We start from the raw sequence: 12345 nt of genomic DNA, 5'->3' as shown, positions 1-12345 counted from the left end.
GAGATAAAACAGAAATTTTAGTATTAATTTTTAAATCAACAAATATATTTTTTAATGTCTCACTATTTCAAAATAAACTAGCTAAAAAGTATCAACTTCCGTGACTATTCTCATGTTGCAAGATGTTTTTGGTGTGTATGCACTATTCGGGTTTTTGGTCGAGTGTGTATGCATTATTCGTCATCACGTATCATACAAGCCCAGAGCAAGTAGGAGCCTTAGCAGGCCTTCTTAGCCCAATCTAATAACTGAAGCATGTTGGCCCGCTTCCGTTTATTAAGCCCAATTTAGGAAATAGGTCAAAATTACTCCAATGAGTTTATGTTAATCGGCATGAATAAATCAAGCTAAGTAGACTTCAAATCCGTAACGGATTAATTTTTGGTGTGTCAGGATATTATGAGAAACAAAAAAAAAGTTAAGTTAACTAATTTGAATTAGTTTAATATTTAATTTACTAATTTTATTTAAGTAAATAACAGATTTTAAATTTATCTTATACATATAATAATTTATTGACTAATAACAAATTTTTAAATAGATCTTTAATTTATAATAGATTAAAAATTAGGAAAAATCATAAGAAAAAAATAATTCTTCATAAAAATGTTAGAGAAGTTATCTTATTGGCCACATTTTTATGGAAATGGATCCTCTCCATTTTTTTTGTTAGTTGAGAGAATAAAGTATAATCTCCCACCTTTAATTTTACAAGTGGGACCAAAAATAGATGAGAGAGAGAATATAATGAAGGGTGAGATCTTCCACTAGATATCATTTAGTTTTTTTTCTACCGGAGAGGATCCACTTCCCATTTTTATCTAGTTCCCCTTTTTTTAATTCTCTTTCAATACCAAAAAAAAATCAACAAATTTTTTTAGAGTATTGCTAGGGAGCCAATGGCCTAAGCGTATAATGTGTACAAGGGATAATAAACATTTAATCTCATAAAATCACTTATCCCAAAAGTTTAAGCTGATTTTGGGATTCACCAAAGATCGAAACCTTTCGAATCTAGAACTCTAATACCATGTCATGAACCCACTTAGACCATTGTACACTTAGACCATTGACTCTCAATACTTTCTATTTTTTTATTATTAAATTATTATTTTTTTGTATTTAATGTAGTTTAATTGAAGGCGTGTACCATTTTAAATCCTCACACACATTGATTGCGACATATTTCTTGATGGATAACGCAGAGCCCACAGGAAAGGGGAAAAAATGGGCGAGACTAGGCGAATTGACCGGGTCGAGTGAGGTCCGAGAATAGTGATGGATGAGTGAGTGAGTATAAAAGGCGAAGGTTGTAGATCCGTTGACTCACTCTCGCCCTAATCATCAAATCAGTAGTAATCAGCAGTAATCGTCATAACAAGGAAGGCACCGCCTCTTGCGTGTGTTGTATAATAATATTGGCAATGTCAATGAACATGAGATCGGTGCTTCTCACTCGGGGATTCGTGACTCGCTTCATGGACTCAACATCTCGCGGTGCTTTCTCTCGTTTCTACAGCGACAAAGGTAGGGTTCTCAGCGAAGAGGAGCAGGCCAAAGAGAACGTCTACATCCAGGTACTTTCCCTTTCCACCCTTTCCCCTTCTCCTTATTCGAAGCCCCGTTCCGATGATTTGTTTTCTGCAGAAATGGGAGAGAGAGAGGTTGGAGAAACAGAAGCAGCAAGCTGAGAAGGAAAAAGCTGAGAAGGACAAAAACGCTTCTGACAAGGTATTTGATTTTTATTCTTCTCATCGGTGTTTTAGGGATTCGATTTCGCTACTCTAATGTCTAAACATCAACTCTCTAGATATTTACATGCGTCATCATATGATTCTGAACATTTGATTTTGTTATGAACCCTGTGTTTGACTCGAGCCGGATGTGTGTTTTCACGATAGGATAAATTTATTCTCACTGAATTTATAATTTAGGGTTTACAACTATTAATTAAGACATTGGCCTCTGGAAAACGTTTTAGATCTTAGAATTAAGTTCAAGCATTGTATGGTTTGCATTCCAATCGTGAATCTTCGGTAGAAAAATTCAATCACTGTTGGTATATTTAAACTAAGCTTATCAATAAACTATAAGCCTAATGCTTCATGAATTACAAGGTTAATTGCAAAAAGTTGATAAGCACTGTATCTAGTCAAGACACCATAGAGTTCATGAAGTATCAATTCTATAAACATGCAAGCTCATGTAATTTGCCATGTAATTGTGTCTTTAAATAGGTAAGCTTATGTATGCTATTCTCCTAGTGAATTTGCAATGAGAATGTCAGTAATGTTAAGCCTTCATTTCCTCTCTATTTTAGGAGAGTATAATAGAGATTGTTGTGATTTTGTTTCTCTTCCGCTTAGTGTATGTTGTTTTATTATTGTTGAAAAGTCATATTGAGATTATGTTGAGTTATTTTTGTAAGTATCCTTGGGCAAATTAATTGCGAGTTTAATCTTACAATGGTGCTCCCCTTTTGTAGCATCTCAAGTTAGGTAACAATCATATGACCCATATGATCTCCAAATTGTTTCTTGGAAATCATGTATTGCCACTTAGCATAGTAGTTGAGAGCTGCATTATGATTTCAGGGTTACTTCACTTTTCTTTCTCAAATCAAATTGCATCAGACACTACCGAACTTTAACACAAGTTTATTCTATCTTTTACACAAGGAAATGGTGAAATAGCCTGCTTGTTAAGTTCAAACTTTCTATGTTATTATCTCTCTGTGCTACATATCACCATATCAAGTACATCTATCAACTCGATCAACATTCCAATTAATTAAAATAATGTTCCCTTGAAGGACGTCATCGGTTCTTCCATTTCATATGGGTGCTAAATTTTGATTAGTTCTGATGCCAATCTCTATTAGATTGGTTGTTTGTATTCTTCAGCTTTTTTGGACATTTCCAAATGGGCACTTGCAGGTGCCAGTCATGTGCATCACTGTGTGGATGTGTTGTGTGGTTATCCTGATGTATTTTTGGTTCTTCTATTAAGTTGATGTCCTGAATTTAGTTGATATTTAGATGTTCTTTGAATTGAAGTTTTTATTGCCTTTATTTTGCTCCAAGTAGGTGGCAGTGATATTTTCCTGGTGGCCATATGTGTCTTTGTTCCACAGCAGTTTAACACTATTCTACAGAAATTTAACTGCTAATCTTTTGCTATCCGTTAATTCTTTCCCACAATCCTAACACAACTGTTTTTTCTTCTCTGTAGAAACCTGAAGGATCTCACAAGGGATGAGTTTGTCTGTCATGTTTGCTATCAAGGTCACTAGTAGTGGAAAATAATCAATGGGAAATAAAAACATTGACTCTAAGTGGACTTTGGTCTTTGTATAGATTGTGTTTCGTGTTTGTTTGTATGTTGAAATATGTAACCATGCTGTCTCGTCCATCAAGCTTCATGAAGTTCGTTATGATATGATCCTCTTATTTGCTTCGCGTTTGTTGGATGTGAATGCCATTCTAAATTTCTGATCAGTATGTGGAAATTGTGAAATATTCAGTTACACTTTCGGTGTTATAACTGTTGGGTGTGAGTAGACCAGTTGAATAGATGAAAGCTTCTTGTTTGAAGAATAGGATGATGCTTAGGAGGATCGAACAGCGCGGACTTGCTTTTGTTTGGTTGTAGTGTTAGGATTGTAGATGATGAGTCGGTGAGATTTGATTTCAAAACGGTTTATGTGATCCTCTTAGGGATGGCAAAAACCCCGGCGGGGCGGGTATTCGCGGGGATTTACCCGCTGGGGGTAGATATGGGGGGCTTTCTGAACCCGCAGGGACAGGCGGGGACCTGTTTATTAATTATATGGGGCTGGGGCGGGGGCGGGACTAGTGGTACCTGCCTTGTGGGGATCCGTTAAACCCCGTTTACGTGAAAATACTAAACTGTCCCTATTATATATATAAAACATACGAGAGTTGGAGCAAACCCTAACCGTCACTTATGTTACGCTCCTCTCTTCTGTCCTCTCCTTTCCTCAACTCAACTTGATCACTCTCAAACCATTTCCTCTCACGGATTCATCACTGCCGATCTCCGACCGCCAACTCCTACCCTTTAGTCCCTCACTGACGTTAAGATCCTCTCCTCTCAATCTCGATGTCACAGTTGCAGTGTGTCGTTGCCATTGGAGCGTCTGAGCCTTTGCGCCGTTTCTCAGTCTTTGTCGTCTTCACCATTGGATCGTCTGAGCCTCTGCGCCGCTTCTCAATCTTTGCCGTCTTCGCTGCCGGAGCGTACAAGCATCTGTGCCGCTTCTTAGCCGTCGACGATCTTCACCGATCTTTGAGCCTCTGCTCTCGATAAGTAGCTTATGTGAATTCTGAATTTTTTTTACTTTGATTTGAAGCATTTGTGATTTTGATTTTGATTTGAAGTTTGTGATTTTGATATTGATTTTTAGTTTGTGGTTTGAAGAATAAAAAATTTTACGTTTTTTTTTGTTTTTTTACTTTGATTTGAGTTAGGTTAACTATAATTTATGTTTTTTATTATGATTCTGATTTTTATGATTTATGTGATGCTTTGTTAATTCTGTTATTTATGTAATTTTATTTGTTTATATGTTACAATTTCTTATTTTGATTCTGATTTACATAATCTATGTGATTGTGTTATAATTCTTTTGACTTAGGTTAATTATGATTTATGTTTTTTATTCCTATTCTGATTTGCATGATTTATGTTTGTGATTTCTGTAATTTATGTTTTTAGGATTCAAGTAAATCGGAATCTGTTACCATTCCCATTACAACTATTACAGAATGAAGAAGGCTAGAGAACTATGGAGAATTATATTTCTATAATGTGATGAATTATGTTTGATTGTTTATGAATTATGGATATAATATTATGTTTAGTTGTTTTTTAATGTAATTTGGGATTATCTTTGTTTTTTTAAATTTTTTTATTTTTTCTATTTTTTCTATTTTTATTGTTTTTTACAAAAATTTGTGGAGACTCTAGTCTTTGACAGATACGGAGTCTCCATTACCCGTAACGAAAATAGGAATAGGTTTTGGAGGCGGAGAACGGGGTCATGTTCTTGTCCTCATGAGAACTCGTTGCCATCTCTAGATTTTCTATAATGTTATTCACAAGGTGGTGGTTCGGACAAATTTCGTTCTTGGATTAGCATGGTTTTAAATTAGGGAGTGAAAGGGGAAGAAAATAGATTAGGGAGGAATTGATAAGATGAGAGAGAAATAAGTAAATGATTTAGTAGATCAGCAAAATAAGAAATGGGATAATATGATGGTGGAATGCTAAAGAGGAAAAGAATATCAATTGTCAATTATTAATTATTGTTTGATTGATTCTGTCGTCATTATTATTTTATTTATAGTAAATTTTACTATTAATTAGAATTATCTAGTTGGATTATTAGGTCTATTTTTACTCTTGAAGGAAGCTAATGTAACTCAAGTATGAAATGTAGGAAGTAAAACTGAACAAGATTACTTGGCCTGCAAGATTAGCCCAACGTGTAGCAAATCCCATTGTAAGCTTCCACCTTTTGGTGGTGTTGTTGGTTCTGGCGTTGGTACTAACCATTCTTTTCTGTCTCTGGAATGTTACTGCTCATCTTGCGTTAATTTGTTATTTTATGAATTCATTCAAATTATATTTTAGATAAAGTATATTTTGTCTTCGAGGTCTGTTTTTTTTTTTCATGGTATTTTCCAACTCAATATATCAGTGACTGATTCGTTGTGAATCTGAATTTTATTTAACGGTCTGTCATTGATCAATAGATTACTACATGCACAAGTTGGGATTCGAATTTCCGACACTTCTTAAGCAGATGAATGAGCTAATCACTCGATTAATTCAAGTTGGTTATTCTTGAAGTTTGTTATAAATTTTAAAAATATTCCTAAATTTTATTTTGTTTTAATTTTGTCCTAGAAATTTTTTACTTATATCAAATATATATTTTATGGTTAATTTTTTCAAAAATATTTAAACTAATTTAGCGATAATTTTACAAAAACAATTATCAATACAAGCAAATCAGAGATTGTTGTCATGCATTGTTATTGGATTAGTTCTAAATTTTTTAGAAATTTAACTATCAGAAATATATTTAATGAAAATTAAAAAATTTTAGAATAAACAACAATAACAACAACAACAAAGCCTTGTCTCACTAGGTGGGATCAGCTACATAAATTAAACGACGCCATTGAGTTCTGTCATTTATCATGTCTACAGAAAGACCGTTTATATGTAGATCTCGTTTCACAATCTCATGGATGGTCTTCTTAGGTCTTCTTCTGCCTTTCACTCCTTGTCCATCTTCCATCTCATCCATTCTCCTGACTGAGTGTTCTGTCGGTCTTCTTTTCGCATGTCCAGACCACTTGAGACGCGATTCTACCATCTTTTTCACAATGGGTGCTATTCCAACTCTCTCCCTTATATCTTCGTTCCTTATTTTATCCAATCGCGTATGACCACTTATCCATCTCAACATCTTTATCTCTGCCACACTTAGCTTATGTTCGTGCTGTCCTTTGGCCACCCAACACTCCGTACCATAAAGCATAGCCGGTCTTATAGCAGTGCGATAGAATTTACCTTTAAATTTTAAAGGCACTTTTTTGTCACATATAAACTAGATGCATTCTGCCATTTTGACCTACCTGCTTGGATCCTATGATTTACATCCTTTTTAATCTCTCCATTATCATGTATGATGCACCCAATATACTTAAAACTTTTAACTTTTCGTAGGGTGTTTTCTCCAATCTTCACCTCTATATTAGGGCTCTTCTCAAACCGAACTTACATTTCATATATTCGGTCTTGCTACGGCTTATGCGCAAATCATACACTTCTAGAGCTTCTCTCCATAAATTCAACTTCTTATTTAGGTCTTCCATTGACTCTCCTATAAGGACGATATCATCGGCAAAAAAGCATGCACCATGGCACAGGCTCTTGGATGTGCTATGTGAGTACTTCCAAGACTAATGTGAAAATATATGGACTTAAGGATGATCTCTGGTGTAATCTTATACCAATGAAAAATTTCTCTGTCACACCACTTTGAGTCTTCACACTAGTTGTGCCCTATCATACATGTCTTTAATTGCACGAATATATGCGATCCTTACTCTTTTCTTTTCGAAAACCTTCCATAAGACATCCCTTGACACCATATGGTACGTTTTTTCCAAATCAATAAACACTATATATAAATCCTTTTTATTACCACGATATCTCTCCATCATCTGTCTTAACAGGTATATCGTTTCGGTGGTGGATCTGCCTAGCATAAATACAAATCGATTCTCTATTACTTGTGTCTCTTTTCTCAACTTCCGTTCTATTACCCCTTCCCATAACTTCACGGTATGGCTCATGAGCTTGATCCCTCTATAGTTTTTGCAACTTTATATATACCCCTTATTCTTGTAGATAGGTACCAAGGTGTTCTTTCTCCACTCATCAGACATCTTCTTTGGCCTTAAAATTTCATTAAAAAGTTTGGTTAACTAATTGATACCTTTTTCTCCAAGGCCCTTCCAAACCTCAATCGGGATATTATCAGATCCTACCACCCTGCCATTTTTCATCTGCTTTAAAGCCTCTTTTACCTCGAAGTCTCGAATCCTTTGATAGTAGTCAAAGTTTTGATCTTCTTCCCTTGTGCACAACTAACCAAGGCTCGAAAGAGTTTTATGTCCTTCATTAAATAACTCGTAGAAGTAGCTCTTCCACTTTTCATTAATCTTCTCCTCTTGAGCCAGCACCTCTCAATCCTTATTCTTTACGCACTTAACCTGATCCAAATCTCTCGTTCTTCTTTCACGGCTCTTTGCGATTCTGTATATACATTTTTCTTCTTATTTTGTACCCAAAGACTGGTTGAGACCCTCATATGCTCTCGTTCTTACTTCACTTAGAGCCACTTTTGTCTCTTTCTTAGTCGCCTTATATTTTTTCCAATTATCTGCATTGCGGCATAAAGACCACTCTTTAAAGCACTCCCTTTTTATCTTTATTTTTTCTTGTACAATCGCATTCCACCACCAAGACTCTTTGTCTCTTGTAAGGAAGGCAGCAGTGACCCAGAGCAGGGCGTGTCTGAACCATGGCGGGTTGATGAGCGGGGTGGGGCGGGGTCGGGTTCAGGCTAAACCCGCCCCGGAGTGCATATATATATATAGCTTTTTAGCAATTAGGGTTAGTTCTCGTAACCTCAATTCTCACCGTCAGTCACTCAATTAGGGTTAGCAACCCTCTCTTTCACTTCTTCAGCTCTTCTCCAAGGACCTGGCCTCGATTCAGTTCAACCCAGTGTCACCGTCGAATCTGCTCTAGTTCCGCGTCTCCTTCAAGCCGCCTGTGCCTATCGCTCTTCTTCTGCGTAACTCGTCTCTGCCATCGTAACTCGTTGAATCGTATCAGTGTCACTCCTCCGCAGCGCGTCTTCTACGATCTCTTCCGCGTCTCCTCAAGCCGCCTGTGCCTGTCGCTCTTCCTCCGCGCCGCCTCTCAATCCCAAATCCTCTACGCTCCCTCTGGCCCTCCAAGTCACGCACTAGACGAGCCACCCCCGTGCCTCCTCTGCATCGGAATCGAGCCTCGTCCGCGCCTCTCCTGGTCCCGAAACGCGCCACCTCCACCAGATTCTTCCCGCATAGCATCGGTACAGTTCTTACCTCTATCTCAGCCTTTCTTTTCTTTTTGAATGATTTGATATGTTTAATCTCTGGCTAATTTTGGATGTATCATGAGAATAGACAAAGTAGAAGTTCTTTTGTTTTTGGGTGATAACAAATTTTTGGAGAGTTTCCTGAGTTTGTTACTAAGTTTGGTGGGTTGAAACAACTTGATTCAGGGAACAATATGTTTGTTGGTTCAATTTCTCAGACTTAGTTGGAATAAAGCTTGAAAAATTAAAGTTGTTTTTGCTTCTTTGTTGATTGGTTATAGGCAGAAGTTATTTTGGCTTCTTTATCATTCTTATGCATTATGGATTTTGATTTTATTCTGATTTTACAATTGTCATTGAGTACTGAATGGACCCTTTAAGATCAGAATGATTTAGTTTATGAAAGGAAATATGGTCATGGTGTTCTAATTATGGAGAGAATCACAAACTGATCTGTTTTCTTTGTTAACAAAATATGCACTTAGTTGGAATAAAGCTTGAAAAATTGAAGTTGTTTTGGCTTCTTTATCATTCTTATGCATTCTGGGTTTTGATTTTATTCTGATTTTACAATTGTCATTGAGTACTGAATGGACCCTTCAAAATCAGAATGATTTGGTTAATGAAAGGAAATATGATCATGGTGTTCTAATTATGGAGAGAATCACAAACTGTTCTGTTTCTTTTATTAACAAAATATGCTCATGGTGTTCTATTTTAATTAAGGAAATATGCTCATGGTGTTCTTGTGCATTTATACTTTGAATTATCATTTTTATGCATTTTTAATTTTGATTTTATTCTGATTTTGTAATTGTGCATTTTGATTTTTATGCATTTATGATATGATTTATGTTAATTTCATACCCTCGTGTATTTTAATTTTATTGATATAGGTGTTTTCAAATTACTTCATGGCTAGTAATGCTAGAGAAGACACACAAAGCAACATTGTTGCTCTTAATGATAATGAAATTGAAGTTCAAAGTAATGCTAATCCAACTTCAGAAACTCCACAAGCAACGGATAATGTCGAAACACTGTCAGAAAAGACATCTTGAAGATGTATGGGGACGAGAAGCGAAAGTTAACTCTTCAACTAGATGAAAATGATAGTAGAGTTGCAATAACTAGTGACATGTAGACTTCCAACCAAAAAAAGAATACATGGTTGTTACGGCTCACTATATTGATAGTTCGTAGAAATTGCATATGCGCCTATTGAGGTACTTTAAACATTTTATAAACTTTTATACATTGTGTTGTTTTCATATGTTGAGTTTGGTTAATCTAAAAATGCATGCATGTTTGTTAATCTTTTCAGCTTTTGTTATGTTCCTTGTCCCTATACAACTGAAGTTCTCACTGAAACGTTGATGAAAATATTGTTAGAATGGAACATTGATAGAAAATTGTCCACTGTTACATTGGATAACTGTTCTACTAATAATGCTATGATAGATGAACTGTTGGGGCGTTTAGATTCTTCATTCTTGATGTTGGGGGTAAATTGTTACATATGCGTTGCTGTGCTCATATATTGAATTTGATTGTGAAGGATGGCTTAAGTATTGTTAAGGAAAGTATAGAAAAAATTTGTAGTAGTGTATTGTATTGGACTGCAACACAGAAAATGACCAAAATTTTTGTGAGTTAGTGTGCTAAAACAGTTATCTCATTCACTAGGAAATTAGTTCTTGATTGCCCAACTAGATGGAACTCAACTTATTTGATGTTAGAAACTGCTTTGTTGTATAAAGCTGTCTTTCCTAGGTTAAGGCAGAAGGAACCCCAATATAAAACTGTGCCAAGTAATGAGGAGTGGGAACTTGCGAAGGAAATATGTGACAGATTGAAATTGTTTTATGATGTTACTCAACTGTTTTCTGGGTTTAAATTTTTTACTGCTAATCTTTATTTTACTTTGGTTTGTAAAATAAAAGTGTCATTAGATGAATGAAAAATTTCTACTAATCCGTTAATTGCTAATATGGCATCTAACATGAAGAAGAAATTTGAAAAATATTGGGATGAAATTTGTAACGACCCAATTTTCAACACGCCTAGGACATACCAAAAACTGAGTGCTATTTACAAAAAATCGGATCAAAACTCCTAACCGATACGGTTCAAAAACTATGTTCTACGTGACTGCGTTATTGAGCTTGCCTCAAAAGAATCCTAGCTTAAAGATGAAATAATGACAATGAGGGTTGAAATGCTTGATGATATAGAAGAGGTTCTCCCCTTACTGATCTTCCGGAGAAATCCGTACTTTCAAAAAAGATTTCGCGTACTCGAAAACCAAGGTTGTTACAAAATTCATGGCATTATGGCTGTTACTGCTATTTTAGACCCTAGGTACAAGATGGTTGGGGTTGAGTTTCAATTTGAAAAAATGTATCCAGATCCAACAGAATGCTCCAAACAAGTTGATAGAATTCATCATTTGTGTAATGAGTTGATTAATGAATACACTCAAAAAATGAGTTCTGATGTGTCACATGTCGGTGTTGGTGTTGGTGTTGGTACAAAAGAATTTAATGAAAGTGGAAATGCAAGTTTATTTGGGGGTGACGATTATATGGTGTAGTTTAAAAGAAGAAAAATGACAAGGAGTTCATATGTGAATGTTGAGTTTGATCATTATCTTGAGGAGAAAATTCATCCTCCAAATGATCATAACTTTAATGTTTTAAAATGGTGGAAGAACAATCAGATGAAATTTAAAGTTCTTGCAAAAATAGCTAAGGATATATATGCTATTCCGGTGTCCATTGTTGCCTCTAAATCTGCTTTTAGTACAAGTGGTCGTGTAATTTCTCCTCATCGTGCAAACCTCAAACAAGACATAATTAAAGCTTTGATATGTGGCCAAAGTTGGTTGTGGGCACCTTTGGGAAGTAAAAGGTTATATATTGACTTCATTTATGTTAATTTTTTTCATAGTACCAATTAATTTGTTAATTATTATCTCTTTTAATTTTCACATTTAAATCTTGATTTGCAAACTTTTAATGATGATGAAGATGTTGAAAGTGATCAAGAATAAGGGTTGAAGATCATTTTATATCTAATATTGTAATTTCTTTATTACAGTGTTAAATTTGTAGTGATGTAACAATTTTTTTTAATTTCAAGTTATTTTAGCTAATGACATTGTATGAATTTTATGTTTGTATTTTAATTTATCTATGAATTTTAAATTTTTGTCTTAATTTATATATGAATAGGTGAAAATCACCAAAACTTTCTTTTGTTGTTCTTCTAATAACTTCTGCCATCTCCCTCCACATCTCTTCTGCGGTTCCATTTCCATCCCACTTTACCTCTTTTCCTACCTATCTTACGAAACTTCTTTGTTCCTCACCTTTCATCTGCCACCACCTTGTCATTGGGTTCTTCGTATGATGTCTTTTCTTCAATTTTTGCTTGACGCGAAAATCCATGACGAGCATCCTATATTGTGTTGTTAAACTCTCTCTTGGGATAATTTTACAATTAATGCAAAATTTCCGATAAACTCTCCTCAACAAGAAGTCGATTTGAGAGCTTGTCATGCCACTCTTATAGGTTATAAGATGTTCGTCTCTCTTCTTAAAACATGTATTTGCGATGAGAATGTCAAAAGTTGAGGAAAAGTCCAAAATAGTTTTACC

At 35.3% G+C, this 12345-nt stretch overlaps 1 protein-coding gene across 2 annotated transcripts; it reads left to right on the top strand.

Annotated features, from left to right (window-relative positions):
- The first annotated feature begins 1275 nt into the window (after nucleotides 1–1275).
- On the top strand, nucleotides 1276–4925 carry LOC107467342 (uncharacterized protein At2g27730, mitochondrial). Of its 2 annotated transcripts, XM_052254815.1 has the most exons (4): nucleotides 1276–1577; nucleotides 1648–1731; nucleotides 3232–3284; nucleotides 4738–4925. In XM_052254815.1, the coding sequence occupies exons 1-3, from the start codon at nucleotides 1425–1427 to the stop codon at nucleotides 3256–3258; spliced, it is 264 nt and encodes an 87-aa protein (XP_052110775.1). In that variant the 5' UTR covers nucleotides 1276–1424; the 3' UTR covers nucleotides 3259–3284; nucleotides 4738–4925. The 2 variants fall into 2 exon arrangements, with proteins under 2 accessions (XP_052110775.1, XP_015941890.1); XM_016086404.3 differs by lacking the exon at nucleotides 4738–4925 and having other exon boundaries at nucleotides 1286–1577; nucleotides 3232–3462.
- The last annotated feature ends 7420 nt before the right edge of the window (nucleotides 4926–12345 follow it).

This window comes from Arachis duranensis, chromosome 9 (assembly GCF_000817695.3).
Source record: "Arachis duranensis cultivar V14167 chromosome 9, aradu.V14167.gnm2.J7QH, whole genome shotgun sequence".
Lineage (NCBI taxonomy): Eukaryota > Viridiplantae > Streptophyta > Magnoliopsida > Fabales > Fabaceae > Arachis > Arachis duranensis.
This window is presented reverse-complemented; position numbering and strand designations above follow the sequence as displayed.

Bases quoted from the DNA above. Each gene is read 5' to 3' on its own strand.
- LOC107467342 (XM_052254815.1), top strand. From the start codon at position 1,425: ATGTCAATGAACATGAGATCGGTGCTTCTCACTCGGGGATTCGTGACT. The intron at 1,578-1,647 runs GTACTTTCCCTT...TGTTTTCTGCAG, and splicing joins AAGAGAACGTCTACATCCAG to AAATGGGAGAGAGAGAGGTT. The intron at 1,732-3,231 runs GTATTTGATTTT...TCTTCTCTGTAG, and splicing joins ACAAAAACGCTTCTGACAAG to AAACCTGAAGGATCTCACAA.